Below are 23,983 nucleotides of genomic sequence, written 5' to 3'. Positions count from 1 at the left end.
GGTAGCTTTGTCTTGGGACAGGTATTCTTTAAATCTGCAATTGTTCCAGTTCTGTTTACATTCTGTCATGAAATTAAGACAGCCCTGACAAATTATGATGTTCATTAAAGCAAAGCAACTCTTAAATAGTCAAGCTGAAATATCAGCTTTCACCAGTAGGTGATGCTACATAAATTGTAGCAGCTCTTGGTTAATACAAAACCTGGAATAAGGGGAGTAAAAAAAAATGAGCCAAGGAACCATGAAATACTTAAAGAGGAACTGTAGCTAAGACCAACTTCATCCCAATCAGTAGCTGACACCCGTATTCCCACGAAAAATCTTTACCTTTTCTTAAATAGATCATCAGTGGGGTCTTATTGGCTAATATTGTGGTGAAGCCCCTCTCACAGTGTGATGTCAGGGCCATGGTCCCGACAGTTTCCTGTCTGTGAACCTCGCTGCATTGTGGGAAATAACAGCTATTTCCAACTGCCAAACAACCAATATCTTCCTCTGTGTATATGTATATCTATAAAAAAAACAAAAAACAACCACTTAGCCTATTGCTTTGTTAGGAGGTGTGGTTATATATGTACATTTCATGTCCGCCAGTAGTAAAGATGATACGTGCAGGCTGACTGTGGATCAAACAACATGAACAGCTTACATGGCGAATATCAATCATTTCTTGAATATCAATAATCATTTCTTGATCTCTCTTCTATTTTTTAATTCTCACTTTACAATGTATTGATTTATTTTTTTCCCCTTTTCGCTAAAGTTCCTCTTTAACTGTAACACATTTTTGTGCACATCGTGTTATAGTTCTGAAAATGACATGACATTACGGATGTTAGTATTAGCAGCTCTAGAAAACGAGAGATGAGCTTTGGTTAGGTGGCCACTCTTTTATTGTACATAGCTAACGTATATTACACATTTAATTGGCTGACCTGAGAAGCTTTGTATTAAACAGGACCGTGGATATCTGAACTGAAAATAAAAAGTCTACATTTATTTCGAATGACATGAGCGATAGCATTACACTGACGTGGCCATTTAAGGCCTAAACGAAAAGTGGCATGGACTATGTATAAAACACGCTAAAGAAAGGTTACAGAAAGAAAAAAAGACAAGTAAAACATAAAATGCAGCAATGATAGATAAGAGACCTGTGCATAAACGTTGACTACATACAGGTTCGATGGGCAAGTCAAAACAACGGAAGGATCCCTTTGGCTCTCTGACACGAAGACCGCCCCTGGCACTTCAACATGAAAGGCTATAAAAAAAAGTGAACAGAACAATACTAAAACCTTAGTGCACATAACAGCTTGAAAACAATGGGAATCTATTGGTAATGAGGTCCGCTAACCTTTTATATGGCAGTGCTCTCTAGAACATTTAATCCCTTAGTTCATCCAGGCATAAAGCTGAAGGTATCCCTATCACCACTCTGATGTTGTGTCTGTGCATACGGATATGTATACTGCCGGTGAATTGGGCGCAGGGTGAGCCGCTCAAATTTCCGGTGGTGTTAAATACCACTGGGAGTCATAGCAACTCGGGGGGAGAAAAACCCCAATTACCCGAGCCGCGGACTACAACATTAGTGCTACAGCGGTGCCCAACTTAGGCACTAAGCAACCGGCGCTTGGCGCCCAAACCACCTGCTTTGTGTGTACATCTGATACTGAAGCTATGAAGTCCCCTGTGCAGTCCTTTAACATTTCTCGAAAAAGAGCAGTACATGGTAGGCCTGCCCCAAGCTCAGCAAAAAAAATGATCATGAGCTCAAAACCCTCATTCTAAGTGGACTGATCTGCATTCTATATCTTATTGATTACATGTGGAAAAAGTTGTAATACTGACATGCACATATGTGTCCTGGATACAAGGCTTTCTGCTACAAAATCATGTGACTGACATCACATTGGCTAGTTTAATTTGTACTACCTTCAAGTTTGTTTTCATTACATCAGCTTGGAGTTGCTCTTTAAGTTTAGTGTAGTTATAACCAAAACCCTTTATTGTGCTTCAGCCTGCCCTGCCAAGTATATAAAGTACCTTCCTTTACCTGTACAGTATATACGGTGCTTTTCAGTGCTCAGAATCAAGGCAACATATAGGGATAGAGTACATGGACTTTCACTTAGAGAGTACTTGAGGTCAAATAACAGGCTCTGTCTGTATTGGGGTGTTGCGGAGTTAAATCCGTACCTGTCCTGATGCCTTTGAGGTGGCAGTGTGACAGCCGCCATATTTCTGGAGACTGGCAAAGCTCTTTGGAGACCTCCACCTGTGTGGTTGCAGTCTGACTCAAGCTTGGCAGCCACCAATAAGGCTACGGGCTGCCAAGCTAGGGGCGGCCCTGACCATGCAGGTGGGTGTGGCCAGAGCCTTGGCAGCAATTTTGTAAAAAAATAAATACAAAAAAATCACTAGGGCCCGTTCTGAGAGAGATCACCTTCCTAGTGGGAAGACGTCAGGGCAGGTGAGTATTTACCCCCCCCCTTTCAATCATTCAGACTGAGCCTGTCATTACAGGCTTGGGTACTCTTTAAAAGTTTGGAGAACACTTTGACTTCATATTAAATGCAGGGTTTGAATTTTGATTGCATAAGATCTTATGGATCAGTGCACACCTGCATTTCAAATGTGGACACAATCACCACAGTAAGGTAGGTGCGATGGTTGATAGGAAGCAAGATGCTAGTTTTTACTAACTTTATTAAAACAGGGTCAGTCATGCTCTTTACTATTTCAGCAGCACTACCCCTTTTAAAACACACCATCAGCACCCTTTACTATATCATGGCTACTAATAATTATAGCTTAAAATAGAAAAATCCGCCATATCGGTAGATCTTTCTCAGATCCTTGACTAGTGCAGTATGGATGGATTGATGGTCAGAACCCATTATCTAATAGGCTAAACAGAGGTATATATGTATGTGTACTGTGCTTCAATATGATTATTACCAGTCATGGTTTGATAACACACATGTACCAACAAAATGTTTTTAATTTTTGGCAAGCTAGAGTTGTAATTTTTCTAACTAGAATTATTTCCAGCTCTGATTTAAAAAGGCTAAATTTATTTTACTTTTTACAGGGGTAGTGCTTGTATTGTTAATAACACCTGCTGCAAAAATCACATTAAAATTTGCGTGTTTGAGTCCATTTGTGATCGGGCTGAACTTAGCCAGTGGTTGCTGGCTAAGAACTAACGCAATGGAAATGCACCGTGAACATACTGGGTTTATGATGTTAGCCATATACATAAGGGCGTATAATAGCTTCTACCATGAGAGCTACATCAGGGGCAAGAACTTAAATGTCCAGTATACAGAGTAGGTTCTAAGAAAGATGAATTCCCAAGCAGTAATGGCCATACATGGAATCTACCCTATTGTTGGCCCTATATGCCTAACTCCCCAGCAATCTCTCACAACAGGCGCTACTACAAGAAGAGGAAAGTGCTGTATGTACTTTATGCATGTCGGCATTTCTATACAGCCTTGGCAGGTCAGGCTGACGCATTCTTTTCATTATAATCCCTTCAACACCTTACATACTAATGGTATGCTTCTTACATAAACAGAGATGCTTCAGATAGCCTGCGGGTCAGAGAGGTATGTGAAGTGGCAATGGAATGCCTTCAAAAGGACGAACTTATTAAAACCGCTTAACTGTGTATAGAAATGTTGTGGCTGGCAATAACATTCTACACTGCATATACAAGGTCACGTATAATGAAAAAATGTGACCACAACAAGTTTAATGTTCATTCCAGCATATAAAACCATAACAAAAGCTTACAGACCACTTCCAAGTCAAGGAGTGTTCATCTGTTAGAAGAAAATATGTAACATATTCCCTCCACTGTTCTGCTACATAAACATGACCATTGAAAAAAAAGACCCCCCCCTTAATTGAAATTACATTGCCATATTTTTAAACAAAGCTAGGCCAGTGAAAGCAATATATTTATATATATGTATATATAACAAAATAATACATGTATAAAAATATTACGTGAATAAGTGTGTTACATTTAATATTTATCCTGGAATATTGGGTTTCATTGGACCAAGACAAAAAAAATACTTTGTATAGATATTGCTATATAACATATGGATTTAACAACTGGATTAACATATTCCACTTGAGGATTTTTTTTTTATAATGGTCCAAAGAAAAGGCAAAACCAGCTTAAAGAAACAAAAACTCAAGTAACAAGCAAAAATATTGTCAATAAATATACAACAAAGAGGGCGCAAAGTGGAGTTAAAATAAAAAAATATTATACTTGTGTGACATCAGCCAGTCTCATCATAAAAACAAAAAGAAAACATAACTGTCATAGAACGGTAAAATCTGCAAAGATATACATATGGCACCCTGCATTGTACATAACATTTTAAAAACCACAGAGTTTTAGGCTAAATTTTTAACTTATAGCTAAAAGTCCAGTGTTATTCACTCAAATAAAATAGATGTGTGTGGGGGAGAAATAGAACTTAAGATAAAAAGCGCAGGCAGCAAGACTTTGGCGCGACGGCCAATCTGACTATATGGCTCCTGACTCTTCCCACAGATGGCACTGCCCACGATAAACAGACTCATCTGGGCAGTCTGAGACGAAGGTAAAAACTAGGTCTTGTAGGCAGAGCCAGAAGAGCGCCGTAGTTTAATGGACATGCGGCTTTTGTTGGTCCGTGGAGATATAGGAGATGCCAAATCTGAGACATCGCTCTGTGTCAGTAAGATCTTGTTCTGCTCATCTGTCGGGCAAATATCTGCAAGATAAAACACCACCAAAGTTAGCTTGCAGGTAGAACATAAAAGGTCACGCAAAGCAAGCTTGCTTTTAAAGAGAATCTGTATTCACAAAATGAAGTATAAACAAACATCCCTGCCTGTTTGGGGTCATCTCCTAGCCCCCTCTGTATTATTTTTGCTGCTCTCCGCTGCAATAAAGAGGGTAAAAAAAACTGTTTTATAAACGGTTTTGTAAACAGAAAAGATGGCCACCAAAACAGGAAGTACATCAGCAGAGCAGTGAACTCAGTTAATACACAGTGAGTACACAGAGAATTCAGTGGGTTACACATTGAATTCAGTCTCCAGAGGTTATGTGCAAGTTTTGAAAGAGCTCTGTGTTAATGAAGCATGACAAGCTGTGTCTTTAGAGCCTGGAGTCTCTGGTCTGCACTGGTGTCAGCCTGACAGGCAGCTTCCTCATCAGCCAGCTATTCTTTGTTCAGTTTATCAGTCTGTGTTTATCAGCCTCACAGATAGCAGACAAGCTGACAGTGAGAGCAGGGACATTGTCTGTGAGGAATAATCACAGGAGCACTGGAGGGGCTTGGAAGGAGTTAACTTGTTCACATTACTGAAGAGTTGGCAGCCTTCCAGAAACAGCCGACAAGTCCGACAGGGGAAAGATACGTTGATTTATTACAGAGATGGTGCAAGTAGAAAGTGCTGCAGTAAGCCAGAGCACAATGGAACAGCCTTAGGAACTTGTAGAATATGAGAAATACTGCTAAAATTTTTGTTACGGAGTCTCTTTAAAGGAATTGGGGTCTTTAGAAAATGTTGGATAAAGATTGAAAAAAATGAAGTCTGTAAATGATTAAAATCATTTAAATACAGCCTGCAAATTGTTTAAAAGGCCAATTCCACCTTAATGTTATAAAAAGGCTAAAAGCTAGTAAATATGTTAATTTTGCTGATAAACAGTACTGTCACGTGACTCATTGTGGTATTCCAGACACAGGCCAGCTCCTGACGGCTGTACCATAGAAACTACACTACCACCTCTCACTCCATTCAATCCAATGGGAGAGGGGTGAAGAAACAGCATGGCGATAACCCCCCCTGAGGTTTCCTGATTGCACAGAGCAGTGAGTGGCAGCTTAATCTTACTTACACTTCCTGAGGAGAAGAGTGGGAAACAATACAGCCCTATGTGTCACTTCACCAAGCTACAAAATAAAGACAAAGGTTAAGGCTAATTTCACACCAGGACGTTGTGTTAGAGGGGGCGTTAAGGTCGCATAACGTCCCCCTAACTCAACGCCTGGTGGTGCTGAATCTGGACGTCAGAGTGAGCCGCGTTGTGCAGCTCACTCTGGCGTCAGTGATGCCGTGATGCGCACTCTTGTGCGCATGCGGCATCACGTGGTCCCGCCGGCCAATCGCCGCACAGAGCGGCTGCTCCAGGAAGTAAACACTGCACGTCATAACGTGCAGTGCATATTAATTAGCCATGTGCCTGGCCGCTCTCCGCTCCTCCCAAACATTACTGAGCATGTGCAAGCAGTCTAACGTGGCTCAGCCGCGTCCAAAGTACTGCATGCAGTACGTTGTCTTGTGACGCAGCGTTACAATGTAACGCAACGTCCGCACTGTGAACAGCCCCATTGATTTTTCATTACTGTGCGGTGGGCTGCGTTACAGGCTGCTCTAACGTGCGCCTGTAACGTCCCACTGTGAAACCAGCCTAAAAGGAGAGTAAATCATTAGTATATTAGTCTGGGTCACGTAAAAAGGGGTTTACTTTTCACTTTGCAATGCGCTTCATGAGCTAAGGCCCACTTCCTCAGGTACTGTGCCTATTAGCTGACCATCAACAGATATGAGGCGCTGGTACTTTGATCCTGGTGGAAGGAAGAACTGTATATGATTCTGCACACTATATGCTCTATGGAAGGTGGCTGAACACACAGGTCCTGCCCACTGATGTGCACTTTCCATTACTAGTCTATGAGCACATTGACCTTTCCAGTATCTATACAGTGTTATAGACACACCTGTTGGGGTTGTGGTGATAAACAAGGATATGACTGAATACATTGCTCCTTAATTGGTGTGCAACAAGGGCTAGCTACCCCCTATCCTGTGTGTTTGTAGCTTCATACAGGCACAGAAAGAGTGGGGATCAGCAAAGAACCCCTTGTATTTGAGGTTTGATTTACTTTGGCAGCCAACACTGTCAGTATACATTTTAATGTTACCCTTTTAATAACACAATAAAAGTTACATTTTAGTCTAGATCAGGGGTCTCAAACTCAATTTACCTGGGGGCCGCAGGAGGCAAAGTCAGGATGAGGCTGGGCCGCATAAGGAATTTCACAATCGCGGCGCATCGCTGCCTCTGCCCGCCCCTCTCACTCTTCCTTCACAGAGAGAGGAGGGGAGAGGCGGTGATCCGTGCGGCAATTGACGTCAGGAGGGGCAGAGCTGAAGCTGAAAGCTCTGCCCCTTCCAGGAAATGCCGGCGGATTGCCCCCCGGGCGATTTTGGGGCTTTGCAGCCCTCGTTTAGTGGCGGGGATGCGGCAGATTACTTGGGAGCACTGAAGCGAACCATAAGGAATCTTTTGCCGTCGAGGGCCACAAAATATTGTATCGAGGGCCACAAATGGCCCGCGGGCCGCGAGTTTGAGACCCCTGGTCTAGATGGTTGATTATATTTACAATAGGGCCTAGACCTGTGGACTTCGTGTTGCATACTGTACTAATTTCCGTAAGCTGTTGCACTTTGTCTTATCTTGTCACACAATGAATGTTTCAGCAAGTGAAAGGTATACTTTAAAGTAAACACAGAAATACAGGTTTTGCTCCATCCCCAGCTGTTATGTTCATTCTGTAACATAATAAAAGCATAGTTGCTGGAACTTCAAACTTCACTGCCTGATTATTTCAGGGTAGTGATGTTATGATGAGCCAGGCCCTATTGGTTAAGGATAAGGCTACTTAAAAGGACAACTATCAAAGGAGCTCATTTTCTCAGAACTCCAGTAAAAAACACATAATAGTAATAAAAGGCACTAAGGGTAAATATATACAGTATATAGTGGGTATTACCTGAAAAACCGTGCCCCGGAAAGATAGTTACACCCAGTGGTGTATCTGGGTAATATGGAGCCTATGGCAAACACTTATATATATATATATATATATATATATATATATATATATATATATATATATATATATATATATGTATATGTGTGTGTGAGTGAACCGAGCATCATTTTTAACACCCAGTGCAGCTCTATAGCAAATTAAAAATGCATTCTAAAAATGTGGTTTATTATTAAAAAAAACCTTTTGTTTTACCTCATCTTTTTACATTTAAGGGTTAAAATACACACTTCGTGAAAGGACCTGTGGACGGAGATCAACAGATGATGGAAGGCTGATAAGAAATTACCTCATTAGACTTAATTGACCACAAACAAACCCTGAGCCTTCCCCATTGTACTTCAAACAGAAAACATAAGATGCACTTGAAGAATTTCACACCTAGCCTGGATAAGACATTGTAAAAGCAGCAGGAGTTTTTGAACTCCTGAAACATGGCAGCCCTTTCAGCTATTTGAAGCCAGGAGCTGCTTAGATCACTTTAAGTCAATGGAAAAATGTAAAAGGCTGCCATTCTCACAGTAATCAAGCCAGAGTCCCCACACTTGGCACAGGTGGTCACTTCATGACCGAGGTTACATATCCAGGAAAAGTAGGCGGAGCATAAATTAGCCAATCAAATTTCAGCCATTCATTTTAAATGGGAAAATGTAAACTGCAGCCATTCTTAGACTGTTAATGGCAGAGTTCTCAAACCTGCCACACTTGGTCACTGGGTGAATGCAATTAAGATTCAAGAAAGTGGGTGGAGCCTACAACAGCTAATCAAAATTCACCTATTGATTTCCAAGGGGAATATTTAAACTGCTGTTATTCTTACACTTTTAACGGCAGAGGCTTCAAACTTGCTACAGTCGGTCATTGGGTGACTGGGGTTCAAATTCACTAAAGGGGCGGGGCCACAAACAGCCAATCAGATTTCCTTGGTGGATAAACTGCTTCCATTCACACATTTTTGATGCCAGGAACCTGAACGCTCACACACTTGGTCATTGAGTGTCTATGCGTCAAGGTTACAAAAAGGGGGTGGAGCCAAAAACAGCTTTTACTGGGAAAAAATAAACTGCAGCCATTCTTACACCGTTAATGGTAGGGTTCTCAAACTTTGAACAGTTGGTCACTGGGTGAATGAGATTAAGATTTTGGAAGGTGGGTGGAGCCTACAACAGCCAATAAAAATTCACCTTTTGATTTTCAAAGGGAATATTTAAGCTGCTACCATTCTCTTATACTGTTAATAACAGATGCCTCAAACCTGGTACAATTGGTCACTGGGTGACTGGGGTTGAAATTCAGAAAGGGGGAGGAGCCACAAACAGCCAGATTTGTTTATTTTTTAATGGGAATATACAAAGTATTGATACCAAGGACACCAAAGCTGATAAACTTGATAACTGAGTGACTGTATGTCAAGGTTAGAAAAAGTGGGCGGTGCCAACTAAATTTTTAACATGACAGGGTTCCCAAACTTTACACAACTGGCCACTGAGTGACTGGGATGAATATTCAGAAATGTGGGTGGACCCTACAACAGCCAATCAAAATTTACCTATTGATTTTCAAGAGGAATATTCACATTGCTACCATTCTTACACTGTTAATGGCAGAGGTCTCAAACCTGATACAATCAGTCATTGGGTGACTGGGGTCCAAATTCACTAAACGGGTGGAGCCACAAACAGCCAATCAGATTTTTTAGATTGATTTCAGCCATTCTGTTATTGGCAGGGTTCTCAAACTGGGTGGGTGGGTGACAGTTGTTGGTCACTGGATGACTGGGACTAATAGTCAGGAAAGTGGGTGGAGCCTACAGCACCCAATCAAAATTCACCTTTTGATTTTCAAGGGGAATATTTACATTGCTGCCATTCTTACACTCTTAACGGCAGAGGCCTAAAATTTGCTACAGTCAGTCACTGGGAGACTGGGGTTTACATTCTGAAGGGAGCAGGCCAAAAACAGCCAATCACATTTGTTTAATTTCAATGGTAAAATGCAACTTATTGATGCCAAGGACCCCAAAGCTCATAAAATTGGTCATTGAGTGACTGTATGTCAAGATTACAAATAGTGGGCGGAGCCAAAAACAACTAACTTTTTTCATGGGAAAATGTAAACTGCAGCTTTTCTTACACTGTTATTCGCAGGGTTCTCAAACTTTGCACAGCTGGTCACTGGGTGACTAGGATTAATATTTGGAAAAGTAGGTGGAGCCTACAAAAGCCAATCAAAATTCACCTATTGATTTTCATGGGGAATATTGAAACTACAGCCATTCTTACACTTTTAATGGCAGAGACCTCAAACCTGCTACAGTCGGTCGTTAAGTGTCTGGGGTTCAAATTCAGTAAAGGGGTCTAGCCACAAACCGCCAGATTTCTTTGCTGGATAAACTGCTTCCAGTCACACAATTTTGATGCCAGGAACCCAAAAGCTCACAAACTTGGTCATTGAGTAGTGACTGTGTGTCAAGGATACAAAAAGTGGGTGGAGTTAAAAACAGATTATTCTGGGAAATTGTAAACTTCAGCCTTTCTTCACTGTTAATGACAGGGTTCTCAAACTTTGCACAGCTGGTTACTAGGGGACTGGGATTAATATTCAGAAAAGTGGGTGGAGTCTAAAAATGCCAATCAAAAATCACATGTCGCTTTTCAAGGAGAATATTCAAATTGCTGCCATTCTTGCACTGTTAATGGCACAAGCCTCAAACCTGGTACAGTTGGTAATTGGGTCACTGGGGTTCAAATTCAGAAAAGGGGACAGAGCCACAGAGCCACAAATAAATCAGATTTGTTTCATTTCATGGGAAAATACAAATTATTGATGCCAAGGACTCGAAAGCTCACAAACTTGGTCATTGAGTGACTGTGTGTCAAGGTTACAAACAGTGGGTGGAGCCAAAAAAAATTTCACTGGGAAAATGTAAACTGCAGCCATTCTTACACTGTTTATGGCGGGGTTCCCAAACTTTGCCCAGATTAATATTCAGGGAAGTGGGTGGAGCCTATAATAGCCAATCAAAATTCACCTGTTGATTTTCAAGTGGAATATTGAAATTGCTGCCATTTTTACACTGTTAATAGCAGATGCCTCAAACCTGCTACAGTTGGTCATTGGGTGACTGGGGTTCAAATACTGGAGAGGGGGTGAAGCCACAAACAGCCAATCTGATTTGTTTAATTTCTATTGGAATATACAAATTATTGATGCCAAGGACCCCAAAGCTCACAAACTTGGTCATTGAGTGTTTATGCGTTAGGGTTAGAAAGTGGGCGGGGCCAACATCAGTCAAATACATACCCGGGCAATGCCATCAGTCATCAGCGCTGCGTAATATGTTGGCGCTTTATAAATACAATAAATAATAATAAAATAATAATAATAATCAGTGGGTGGAGACAAATACAAATTTCACTGGGAAAATGTAAACTGCAGCCATTCTTACACTGTTAGGCCCCGTTCACATTGCAAACGCGGACGGCCACGCGTGTGGAACGCAACGCATGCGAACGCACGCCATCCGCGTTTGTATGCGTTGCGTGGCTGATCCCATCACTGAAAAGTGAATGGGACAGCCACGCGTTTTGGCAAAAAATGCGTGCAGCATGTGTTCCCGGACCGCACAGGTCCGGAACGCATGCAGTGTGAACATCAGACAGTGCACTCTATGCACTGTCTGATGTTGTGCGTGTCGGCCACCTGCACGCGTTTCCAAAACGCGTCTGGAAACGCATGCAGTGTGAACGGGGCCTTAATGGCAGGGTTCTTAAACTTTGCACAGTTGGTCACTAGGTGACTAGGATTAATATTCAGAAAAGTGGGTGGAGCCTACAAAAGTGAATCAAACTTCACCTATTGCTTTTCAAGGGGAATATTTAATTGCTGCCATTCTTGCACTGTTAATGGCACAGGCCTCAAACCTGACACAGTTGGTTATTGGGTGACTGGGGTTCAAATTCAGAAAAGGGGGTCGAGCCACAAACAGCCAATCAGATTTTTTTCATTTCAATGGAAATTATTGATACCAAAGACCGCAAAGCTCACAAACTTGGTCACTGAGTAATTGTGTGTTAGGGTTAGAAAAAGTATGCGGAGCCAACACCAGCCAAATACATACCCGGGCAATCAGCTAGTTAAACATAAAAAGAGCATCTTTTCTGTCTGTGTTTTGTGGTGCTCAATGTTTTTTTGGGGGGAAATCGCTTTTCTTATTCCCTTTCTGTATACTATTCTATCACTAACCTTCCCCCCTTTTAACACCTAACACTAACCTCCCACTACGGTCCTAACCTTCCCCTCTTGACTCTCACTCTCTTAACACTAACCACCTCCTTCTCCACTCCTAACACTAACCTTTCCCCTCACAATTACAGATAATTAGTTTGAGCACTGGATATGGATTGAGGCTAGGTTCACAGTGGGGCATTGTTTTGTGATGCAACGTTAAAGTCACAATGCAGCATTAAAACGCAACGCAAAAAAAGGTGGAAACGCACAATAATGCTTCGTTGCCGTCACATGTAGTAAATGCAGTGGAACATACAGGCAATAGAAAGTATGCTTCCCTGTTTCTGTTAACGTCTTCGTTTAGAGGTAACGCACTGCAGCAGTGCATTAACATAACTCAACATTTACATTGCGATTTTAATGTTGCACTGTGAACGTCACATAGCTTTAACATTGCAATGCAGTAAACTGCTTTAGAACACATTATTCACGCAGGACAATAACGTCCCACTGTGAATGTAGCCTAAGACCATACAGGGCCTCAGGAAGTCCAATTAATATTTACCCACTTCTTTTCCTCCCGCCCTCCCTGTTTATTGGTTGAAAGGTCGCTAAAGGTAGGTACACACATCAGATAAAAGTCTTTGGAAAATGAAAGATCACAGACCAATTTTACCACCCTTCATGTAGTATAAGAGCCATACCTATACAGTCTATTCTATTGAGCTGAACTCCCCATCAGATAAAAATCTTTGCAAGATGCTGCACACAAAGATGCTGTAGACATCCAACAGATCAGTATCTGCAAAAGATCAGTCCCTGCAAAAGATCAGTCCCTGCAAAATGCATTCATAGTCTATGAGATCTGCAGATCATCATACACACCTTGTTTAAAGAGTAACTGTCAGGCTGCAGAAGCTAATTTAAACCTCTATTCTCCTGTGTTAAACAGTTTAGAAGGAAGCCAAAAAGGCAATACTGTAGTTAAAAATCTCTCTTACATTTGATGTGTGCTTATCAGCAAAGCTGTTAGACCCAAGCTCTTAAGAGGACGCAAGCCGCATACCATACTGCAAAGCATTCTGGGGCCCTCCCCTCGGCTGCTAATGAGAAGTTACAGGATCAAGTTTCAGCAGCTTGTAACTCAGTCCAGCACTGAATAATCTCCGGGCAGAGTACACTGCAGGAGTCCGCTATTGTTCCTAGCCACATGGCTAATTAATATTCACTGCACACTAGTGTTATTCAGTACAAGCTTTTCTGTGATCAGGAAGCAGGCAGGACATGAGGACACATTTGGCTTCATAGGAGACAGACAAACATGGAACCTGCCATGAGCTGTCAGGAGCATCATTCTCTGCATATACTATATAAAAATTCTGTGAAATCCAAACATGGACAGTGAAATGCATATGTAATGTAAGTACAGCCAATGTTTAGCTACTGATATATGTGTTTATTTTCTCTGAGACCTTATACCTAACAGCTCCTCTTTAACAGACATTCATCTGCATATCTGACAATCATCTGCAGATCTGAAAATCCATCCTAGTGGATCTGATCTGCAGATAAATGTCAGTTAAACAAGGTGTGTATGAGATCTGCAGATTTCATAGACTATGAATGCATTTTGCAGGAACAGATCTTTTGCAGATACTGATCTTTTGCATGTGTGCAGCCAGTACATACTGCACTATATTGGGCTCCTGGTATCTCCTCTTTGCATATATGTATATTGCTGTATATTGGTATATACCCCACACTCCCAGTGATGCTTAGCCTAGGCCTTATTATATGGAATTCTCCCCCCCCCCCTTAGACGAAATATGTTGCCACCTGTGATACATTTCAGAATTTAAATCAGGGTGAGGACAGACTTGTAAAATGGGAAAACTCTGCCTTAATAATTTATAAATGAATTTTGTAAAGAAAAAAAAAAGCATTTTTTTTTCATTACGTTATTTTCACTGCAGTTCCTCTTTAACCTCAGCCTAAATAACCTTCTGATATAACAGATACGATTCTGTGCTTAGATCGTTTATGAATTAAATAAAAAAGGTTTCATTAAGATTTTCTCTTTAGGAACAACTGACTGTTCTGTTTATATCAGGCAAATTAAACAAAATCTCTGAAAACATACAGGAGTTTAATGTCCTGCCATATTAATTTAATAATTTGAAATATTGGACTGTGGCAGGTATTAGATTGTAAGCTCCTCTGAGGACAGTCAGTGACATGACTATGTACTCTGTACAGTTCTGCAGAAGAGGTCACTGCTATATAAATATATAATATACATTAACATATCCCCTGACTTCATCTTGTGCCAGGCTGAAGAAGTTGGTCGGGGCACAGCAGTGTGAGGTATGAACGTCACCAAAGCACAAAGTGACATACTTTGTCTTTCTGGGAGAAATGCTACAGAGGATGCTGAAGAGCATTCATGAAAAAACAGTGTCAGGAATTTTGGGCGCAGGGTGAAGCTAGAAAACTGCTCACCTCGCTTCTGCAAAAGTCCCGCCTGAGTTAATTACTATTTCCCCTATAGGTCGACATGGACTAGAGGGTTAGCATATAATTTTGCTGCCGAATTACACGGTTTTTAAAGTAATTTGGGCTCCGGCTTTTGACAGCACGCAAATTACTGTGTGAGTGCTGCTATAGCTGTGATTCACATTACAGCCTATGGCGGCACCGGGTGAGACCAATGTTCTCTATGTTGTCTTGCGCAGTTTCATACTGAAGTTGCCTATCCTGCCGCTGGTGGTGTGCACCCCGATTTCTGTCCCCCTCACATGGACAGTGCTGGAGTGACTGTATACTTGTCCCCCGACTCTGGGCAAGACGCATCACACATGGGCCCTGGAAAAGCACAATGCTGCCTGTTTCTCTTTGATATCAGCTCGGGCCCTGGGTGACATCAGAGCTGGCAGTTCAGCTGCTGTAATGTATACTTGTTCCCATTTGTTCTCTCTTCCTACTTATTCGAGCAGAAAGAGAGCACCAGCAGGAAGAGAGCACCAGCAGGGACAAGTATACAGCACAGCAGCTAAACTGCCAGCTCTGATGTCACCGGGCCGAGCAGATATCTGGAAGGTAAAATTGTGCTGCCATTTGTGATGCATCAGGACTTGGGGGAAGGAAATTGTTCTGGCTGGGACACACACGGACCTGGTTGCAGCTTCCACCATGGGCCTTATGCCACTGATTAATAGGAGTAACACATTGCCCATTGCTGACCATAATTGCTTCCTGTGATAATCTGGTACTCAGAGACACTTGCAGTTCAGATATACACTGCTGGAAGCACAGGAGAAGGAAGTCATATTGGACTTAAAAGTTAAAGGACAACTGAAGTGAGAAGAATATGGAGGCTGCTATATTTATTTATTTCCAATTAAACAATACCAGTTGCCTGGCAGCCCTGCAGATCTATTTGGCTGCCGTGGTGGCTGAATTACACCAGAAACAAGCATGCAGCTAATCTTGTCAGATCTGACAATAATGTCAGAAATACCTGATCTGCTGCATGCTTGTTCAGGGGCTGTGGCTAAAAGTATTAGAGGCAGAGGATCAGCAGCAATTGGTATTGCTTAAAATGAAATAAATATCTCCAAATACCTCTCGTTACAGTTGTCCATCACCAAGAAAGCACTTTACATGACTCATTTTATATAGTGGCTCTAGTGACTTAAACACTACCAGGAATGCTTGCGGGGATGCTGATCAATTTTCCTGTTTAGCTGCTGGCTCCCTTAGGGGATAAAGGCGTGACTGTCTTATTGTATAGCAAAGAAAAGGATGTACACCAAAACCCTAGAGTGTGCTGGAACCTCACACCACAGGGACTAAAGCTGCAACCACTAAGTGATACATACTGGTATGTGATGAAACATAAGTGGCTGATATCATAGGCATAGTAAATAGCAGCAGAAACACAGGAGGAGCCTGGAAACTGCAGTCTTATGAGGGTGGCATATGACTGAATTGGAAGGGGACCCCCCCCCCCCATCATGGTTCATAACAAAATAACAGTAATAATGAGAGGAAGCGAGTTGTTTACATGCAAAAGCTGTTCCAGCCAATCCTCACCTACATGCAGAGTGCTCAGTTCTCTGAATTGGTGGCATGTGCTCATGATACCATGCAATGATTTAAAAGGACACTGAAGCGAAAAAAAAAACACCTTATGATATCATGAATTGTATGTGTAGTAAGGATAATTAACCACTTAAGGACCACAGGCTTACACCCCCCTAGCGACTAGGATATTTTTTTTTACAATACTGTGCTCTGCAGGTTTAACAGCTCACTGCAAAGCCATAACACTGAGCACACAAATGATCCCCCCCCCTTTTCTGCCCACCAACAGAGATTTCTGTTGGTGGGCTCTGATCGCTGCTGCGATCATTGTTTCTTTTTTTAATTACCGTATATTATGGCGCATAAGACGACTGGGCATATAGGATGACCCCCTAATTTTTCCAGTTAAAATATAGAGTTTGGGGATATACTCGCCGTATAAGACTACCCCTCTTCCAACGCACACCAAATAAAAATAAAAACATCATATACTGGTGCTATGTATGAACAGATACAGGTGCTGTACTGTATGTGGTACCCAGTATATAACACTATACAGGTGATTGACTGGTTGGATTGGTCAGCTCACCCTCTCCCTAAGTGGATTGGTCAGCTCTCCTTGTCTACCTGTTTATCAGAGCGGTATGGAAGAATAGATCGCGCTGTGCCCATAAAACACGCCTCTTTCACTCTTCTGGCCCGCCCTTGTATTCTATTTACCACCTTCTCTGCCTCTCAGATCTTGCACATGCCCACCTGCGCCGCTTCACTACAGTCCTCAGCAGCGAGATCTGAGAGTTGGTAACAGGATAGGGCGTATCACCCGGCGTATAAGACGACCCCTGACTTTTCACAAGATTTTCTAAGGATAAAAATTAGTCTTATACTCCAGAATATACATATATAAAAAGAGACTGTTTAAAAAAAACAAACAAAAACTAGTTAAGCCTCCCTTCCCCCGTAACGGTCTCCAGGCGGCGATCTGTTTTCCTCTCCTCTCATAGGCATCAGCCTATAAGAGGGACAGCTCGGAGGGAGGACAGCTAATTGTCCCCTGTACAGAGCTGCGCTAGATTGCAGTGCTGTACAAGAGTAAACAGTTTTTCTCTTTTTTAGCGATTGTGGCTTGGCAGGCTGAGCACGGAGCTCCGCTCCGCCACTCAGCGGGGTTGCGCGCACATTGGTACTTGCAATCCCCTGTAAAACCCCACCCCAGGACTTGACAGCGTTAGGCGGTCCTGGGGCTGCCACCTTCCCGATGCCTATCGGCGTTAGGCAAGAAAAAGACACCGAGAGCCCATTACGGTGTAGTATGTTCGGAACAATAGTGAATTATGTAATGTGAGAAGGTTATGCTCACAAACAAGGGTTACCGCTGAGTCAACCACTGTGAATGCAGGTGAGGAGATTAGACCTGTCCACACTCAGGGTTAAAAAGTCGCTCTCTGTAGATAGAAGGTAGGTAGGGGTGGGTCTCCCTTCCACCAAGGGTGGATACTATAATGACTTTGATGAACAGAGGCGCCAGCAGAATAAAAACAATAATTAAAAGTTTTAAAATATGCTGGGGAGGCAGTGGTGGACTTTCCTCCGAAAGCAGACTAGACTACTTGTCTGACATAAACACTTTATTAGTACCCCAATAGATGCAACGCGTTTCACAGGGCCAAGCCCGCTTCATCAGGCAATGAAACAGGGGACAAACAGTAGCTCTCAGGTAGCACGTATAGCGCCTCTGTGAGAGGCGCTATACGTGCTACCTGAAAGCTACTGTTTGTCCAGTTTTATTGCCTGATGAAGCGGGCTTGGTTCTGCGAAACGCGTTGCATGTATTGGGGTACTAAAAGTGTTTATGTCAGACAAGTAGTCTAGTCTGCTTTCGGAGGAAAGTCCACCACTGCCTCCCCAGCATATTTTAAAACTTTTAATTATTGTTTTTATTCTGCTGGCGCCTCTGTTCATCAAAGTCATTATCGGCGTTAGGTGGTCGGGAAGAGGTTAGTAGAATATTAGCAGCAAAGAAAAGTCTCATTTTTATTTTCAGTTACACAGATTTTTTTTTCATAACATTGCATCATTCTCTAATATTTGCAGTTTACAAACTACACTCTGTTTTTGAAATGATGAAACAGAGCAGAGCTAATAACCATTTGAACTTCCTGGCAGCAAAACCTTAAACAAACCAGAAACGGTGAGAGACAGGTTGAGATAAGTGCTTCAGAAAACAACACTGTAGCCAAACTCAGCGAAGCTCCTTTGCATAGATGACAACTGAAGATTTTTAACTCTTCCTGTACTGGAAACAATATGAGACTCATATCTGTGCTGCTAATGTTCTATTTCTCAGCTGTACTACACATACAATTCATTATTTCGTAAGTTTATTTTCACTTCAGATTCCCGTTAATGGCAATGAACTCAGGGAAATGATTAGAGGAAATAGATAGGAGAAAAGGAAGAGGAGGAGTCAGGATATCAATCATACCTTACCTTTCATAAACAGAACAAAGATTTAATGATCTAAAGAGAGGGAATAATAAAGAAATTTTAAATATATCAAATTATGATCAGATTGAAAACTGATTAGACAGAAAGAAAATGCAAATAATCAAAATAAAGGAGATAATTTGTATCTGAAATCATTATACAAAAAACGCGTTCAAATTAAAAAAAAATATAGATAAAGCTTCATAGGTCTGGCTGGCAGCTGAGAATCTTCACATTAGACGGCAAAACAAATTATACTAATTTCATTCCAAACATTTGTAACAGTCTTGTTAATGATGGTCCCTCCTCCCCTCCATATTGATTGCTGGCTTTAAATAAGCAATAATTGCTCCGAGGTCTAGAAATGTGCTTGACAATCTTTGTTTGTGTCACAGATGTCAATGGAAATCATCACCGTGATGCGACTCTCAGAAAATTGCTCATAAGGCGGAAGATAAATCGGCTAGTAATGGTCAATTTGAAAATATAACGCTTATTCACTTAAAGACTTTGATTGTTAATTCATGTGTCAAAGCAGTGACTCTCCCCCAAGACATCCCGTCTACACGCAATATCCTCATGAAGCAGAGCTGCAGCACAGGAGTCTTCATTTAACCATACGATAACTTGTAGTAAGAAAATTGGATAGCATCTGACTGATCTTTCTACACAAAACTGCCGCAGGTTACAAACTATAAAACCAATCAGTTCCAATCATTCTGTATCAACCTAGACTCGACTGTACTCTGATCGGTTTCCGCAGTTTGTGTCTACTGCAATGCTTTGTTCAATACATGCACAAGTTAAAAAGGGCGCAAGACAGGTCTTGTGTAAATGGGCGGCTGCTATAATAGTGGGCGCTGGGGCCGTTCATTATGTAATTTGTAGCTACAAATAGCAGACGTGAAACCATTACAGTGAGCGCCCTTTTACACAAAATGTTGGGGGTTAAGGTTAGATAGTTGTGTGTTAAGGTCAGGTGTGGGTGTGGGATTTATTAAGGCCAGGTGCGGGGGTGGGATTTATTAAGGTTAAATGCGGGGGTGGGCTTTATTAAGGTCAGGTGTGGGGGTGGGAATTATTAAGGTTAGTTGTGGGGGTGGGATTTATTAAGGTCAGGTGTGGGATTTATTAAGGTCAGGTGTGGGGGTGGGATTTATTAAGGTCAGGTGTGGGGGTGGGAATTATTAAGGTCAGGTGCAGGGGTGAGATGTATTAAGGTCAGGTGTGGGGGTGGGAATTATTAAGGTCAGGTGCGGGGGTGAGATTTATTAAGGTTAGGTGGTTGTGGTGGTGTTTAAGGTTGGCTGTCCACTGGGGGGGGGGGGGGAGGGGGTGGGGGGGAGTTTAGATGCCCATGGGGTGGGGGGTGGAGTGCTGGGAGTGAGTAAGGTTAGGCACCACCAGTGGAAGGTTCTGATTGAGACTATGTAGAAGTTAGGTCATAGTGAAATATCAGTAAATATAAGATATTTTACTATATGAATGAAGTACTAGATTATCGGTAAATTTACTCATTATGCTACTTTGGGTATTCCTGTCTGTGCCCTTTTAAAATGGCACCTTTTTAAACTGTATGCATTTGTATCCCTGTTTTTTTTATTAACTGTACCTTCCCTGATCTTAAGAGCTTTAAAAAGGTAACAATATTCCCCAGTGGTTCCCCTTCCCCTTATGGATTTTCCTGGTGGTCTCCTCATACAGTTTTCTCTTGTGGTCCCTCCTCCTCCTTACATAGTTTACCCTGGTAGTGTAGTAGTCTCCTCCCCCCTTTATAAGCTTTCTTGCTGGTCTAGTTATAAGATGTTACCTTTAGATGCAATCATTCATCATGGCCATTTTTTAAAGGAGTCTAGGTGTGTTTTAATGGGTATCCTTAATTTAAAACATGGAAGCATTGTGAATCTGTTGCTAGGATGCTCCATGAAGTAAGTATGGCACAACTGAAGTGCCCAGACAGAAAACATAAGAAGCTATTAAAAGCTATTAAATAGCATGCTTCACGCCACACTTGTCCATCCCTACATGAACTTTCTCATCAGACATCTTAGCTCATCGCATTAAACAACCAAACTTTACAAACTATTACTTATTAGTCTATAGGAGCTTTGTGCCATATGAAACACCTTTGAAATACATTTAAAATATCCAGTATCTTCAGTATCCTGAGCCTACGTAATAAATCCACAAACACAAGACCATCTGGTGCCGAGATCCGCATCCAAAACCACCTATAATGTAATTTTTCTGTATTCTCTTCTAAGCGTGCCGCATTTCAGCAGAGAAGAAAATGCAATTGATTTTTATTTCTTGCTGCCATATGGCACATCTTGATGAGAACTTTTAGAGAGAAAAAATGTAGTGACTTAACCTGCTCTACAAGGGTTACCTGTTCCAAAGCATGGCACTAAGTCATAACAATAAGACACACTGAGCGCTTTCTGACCATCAGCGCTGTCTGAATGTTGAAACTAAAAATCCCCCCCTTGACTTGCATTAAAATCGCAATAAAATGTAGTCAATAGGAGTTGTTTTTTTTTCAATGCTCAGACAGCCCTGAGGGTCAAAAAAGCGCTTACAGTGTGTCTCAGGCCTAAAGCCTGCCAGTTGCCTGAGGTCCCTTTTCCACAGGCAGTTGACAGGCAGAGAAAAGACTGTCGAACTCTCAAAACTGCTTGCTGCCGCCTGATAACTGCTTGCTAACCACACAGTTCAACTGCCTGTTGAAAATGGAACCTAAAAAGAGGTTTAAGGGCTTCTAGTGGCGTCTCTTTTTGCCGGCGTCTTGTTCAGGAGTTGCGCGGCTTCCTGTTGGTGTTTGTCGCCCCTGTAGGGGACACGAAAACATAGAGGGAATTGACCCTGGACGCCGCATGCAGAGTCCAGGGTCACCTGGAATGACGGGGAAAATCGTGATCGGACAGCCGCGTTTTGGGAGCGGTGCCCTGCTCTTTATATAAAACATACTTCTTTGCTTTGGACGCTCCAAATTAAGCATGTACAAACTACAGGATGCCACGTAAAGAATGCCACACAGACATTGCTTACAGCCATCCCAAGTTGGTTTAAAAGTGTACCTGAGATGACAGGACATAAAAGTTATATACATACCTGGGGCTTCCTCCAGCCCCTTCCATGGAGATTTCTCCTTCGCAGCCGTCCTCTGCCTCCTGGATCCTCTGGTAGAAGCTCCGTTATCTTTGGCCAGTCGGCGCCGGCGCAGTCTGCCCGCACACACTGCCCTATTGTGTCCCCACGGCTGGGAGCCTCTGCGCAGTGGTACTGTGCAAGCTCAGAACAAGATTGATTCCAAGAACCCTCCCAGCTGTGGGAGTGCGACGGGGCGCATGCGCAGTAACCCCCTTCCCACCGACAGTGATGGAGCTTTTACTGAAGGATCCAGGAGGCAGAGGATAGCTCCAAGGGAGTGATCTCTATGGAGGGTGGCTGGAGGAAGCCGCAGGTATGTATAACATTTTTATATCCGGTTGTCTCAGGTTTCCTTTAAGAAGAAATGGTAATAATGCTATTAATTTCAACTAAATGCAGGTCCTATATTAATTCTGTAAAAAATGTATGTGGCTTAGCTCTGCTGCTGCATTTCATTGGTCCAAGCTGCGTAAATTTGCATAAAGTGAGCATAAAATGTGCATCAACTCTTATTGACCATCCCTAATATTAAAGCACAAGTTTGTTTTCCTTTTGCTGCATGCAAATTGGGAAGGTGGCTGGTAAGGACTTGGGTACTTTGGAGACAAGTAAGCAACCTGACTTTAGTACAGCAAATTAACTTGATGGACTGAGTCTTAAAAAAAATACACTTTAAACTGTCAACAACCAATTGAAGTGCGAGAAGGAAATCCAGACTGTGAACGTGTGACTTACGTGCATTCCCTGGAAGCTGATTATAATGTGGCGCTGGACAGAAGACTTGTGCAGCATAGTCTTCAAAAGTGGTGGGTTCCACATGTTGCTGGATGATTGATTCCAAGTACCGCATCCTCTCCTCAAAGCTTTACACCAGGGTTAAGGTTACAAAATTCACACAGGGACAGAGAATCACAGTAACAGTTTCTTACATTTAGTTGCCATATTTATCTCTTTTCAAACAATATCAGTTCCCTTGAAGAGACAAAAGCAGGGACACCGAGAGCCCAATATGGTGTAGTATGTATTGGTGATGAGGGAAAATGTAGAGTAAGTAGAGTAATACTCACAAACCAGGCTTACCCCTTAGGCAACCACTGTATAGGCAGGTGGGGAGAACAAACCTGTCCCCACTCAGGATTAAGAAGAAGTCGCTCTCTGTAGATAGGAAGAAATATGAGAATGTCCGCCCTTTCACCAAGGGTGGACTGGTACAATATCAGAGTAAACAGAGGCGCTAGGATACCTACTAAACAGAGCTTTGTCCCTCATCCTAACATAACACTTCTGCTATATTCACAGCGGGACGAAGTATCGGCCAAATTACATTTGGACACAGGAATCGGCATCTTAGTGAGCCTTGGTGGGACTATGTCATGTGATTTGCCATATGGTACAGTACCGTTAAGGCAGCCAGGTAATATAGTACTTCCACTTTGCAGAGATTATTAAAGTGGCCCTATGAAGGGCAACATAGGGAAGCTGAGGAGGAGAGGAGTGGAAAAAGGAGCAGGCAGACCCACTTGTGAGAGAGTGGCCCATAGGGCAAATGCTTCCTGCCCTCAGCTCAGACTGTTCCTGCTGGAAGGTGCGGTGTTCCATACTGCCCTCACTGTCCCTTCTGCTGTTCTTAAAGGGTAACTGTCGCGCATACAATCAAAAATAAAAAAATCAATTCCTTATTTTTATCTGGTAAACAAGTAATAAGGATGCTAATCAGGCAATCCAAAAGTTAAAATCTCTATGACTTTTCTTGTTGATAAATGATCATTCCCCAGCTTACCTGACTCTTATTTGGTACACAAAAAGGAAGTTGCAGGGCATGCTGGGTTGTCCTTTTTTGCTTCTGTACTTCCCCTCAGACTTAACTAATGCAGCCTGATTGGCGGAAGCCTCTTTCCCTCCTGTTTTCCTCTCCCACACCTCTGTTCCTCTCTGATTGGCCAATATTTCTCATGCTGAGACACTGAACTTTCTATAGTGAAGGGCGGGCAAATAAGGCAGAGGAGACTAAGGGAGGAAATTACATCAGGATTGGCTTCAAAATAGCCACACTTAAAATGGGAAATGCTAAGAAGGATTTTCTCTTTTTTTTACTGTAGAGAAATCACTAAAAT

At 42.2% G+C, this 23,983-nt stretch overlaps 1 protein-coding gene across 8 annotated transcripts in view; it reads right to left on the bottom strand.

Moving 5' to 3' along the window:
• Positions 1-976: 976 nt before the first annotated feature.
• The window catches only part of RALGAPA1 (Ral GTPase activating protein catalytic subunit alpha 1), a 335,676-nt gene continuing 312,669 nt past the window's right edge, over positions 977-23,983 (bottom strand). For 7 of the 8 annotated variants that reach the window (XM_068254030.1, XM_068254031.1, XM_068254033.1 and 4 more), the window contains 2 exons: positions 22,605-22,732; positions 977-4,784 (listed from right to left, as the gene is read on the bottom strand). In XM_068254030.1, coding sequence (XP_068110131.1) covers positions 4,639-4,784; positions 22,605-22,732 — 274 coding nt within the window. In that variant the 3' untranslated portion in view covers positions 977-4,638. Of the gene's footprint in view, positions 4,785-18,722; positions 18,753-22,604; positions 22,733-23,983 lie in introns of all 8 variants that reach the window. The other variant, XM_068254032.1, reaches the window with a different exon arrangement.

Source organism: Hyperolius riggenbachi, chromosome 9 (genome assembly GCF_040937935.1).
Source record: "Hyperolius riggenbachi isolate aHypRig1 chromosome 9, aHypRig1.pri, whole genome shotgun sequence".
Lineage (NCBI taxonomy): Eukaryota > Metazoa > Chordata > Amphibia > Anura > Hyperoliidae > Hyperolius > Hyperolius riggenbachi.
Note: the sequence above shows the minus strand (reverse complement) of the source record. Positions and strands in the feature narration are given on the sequence as shown.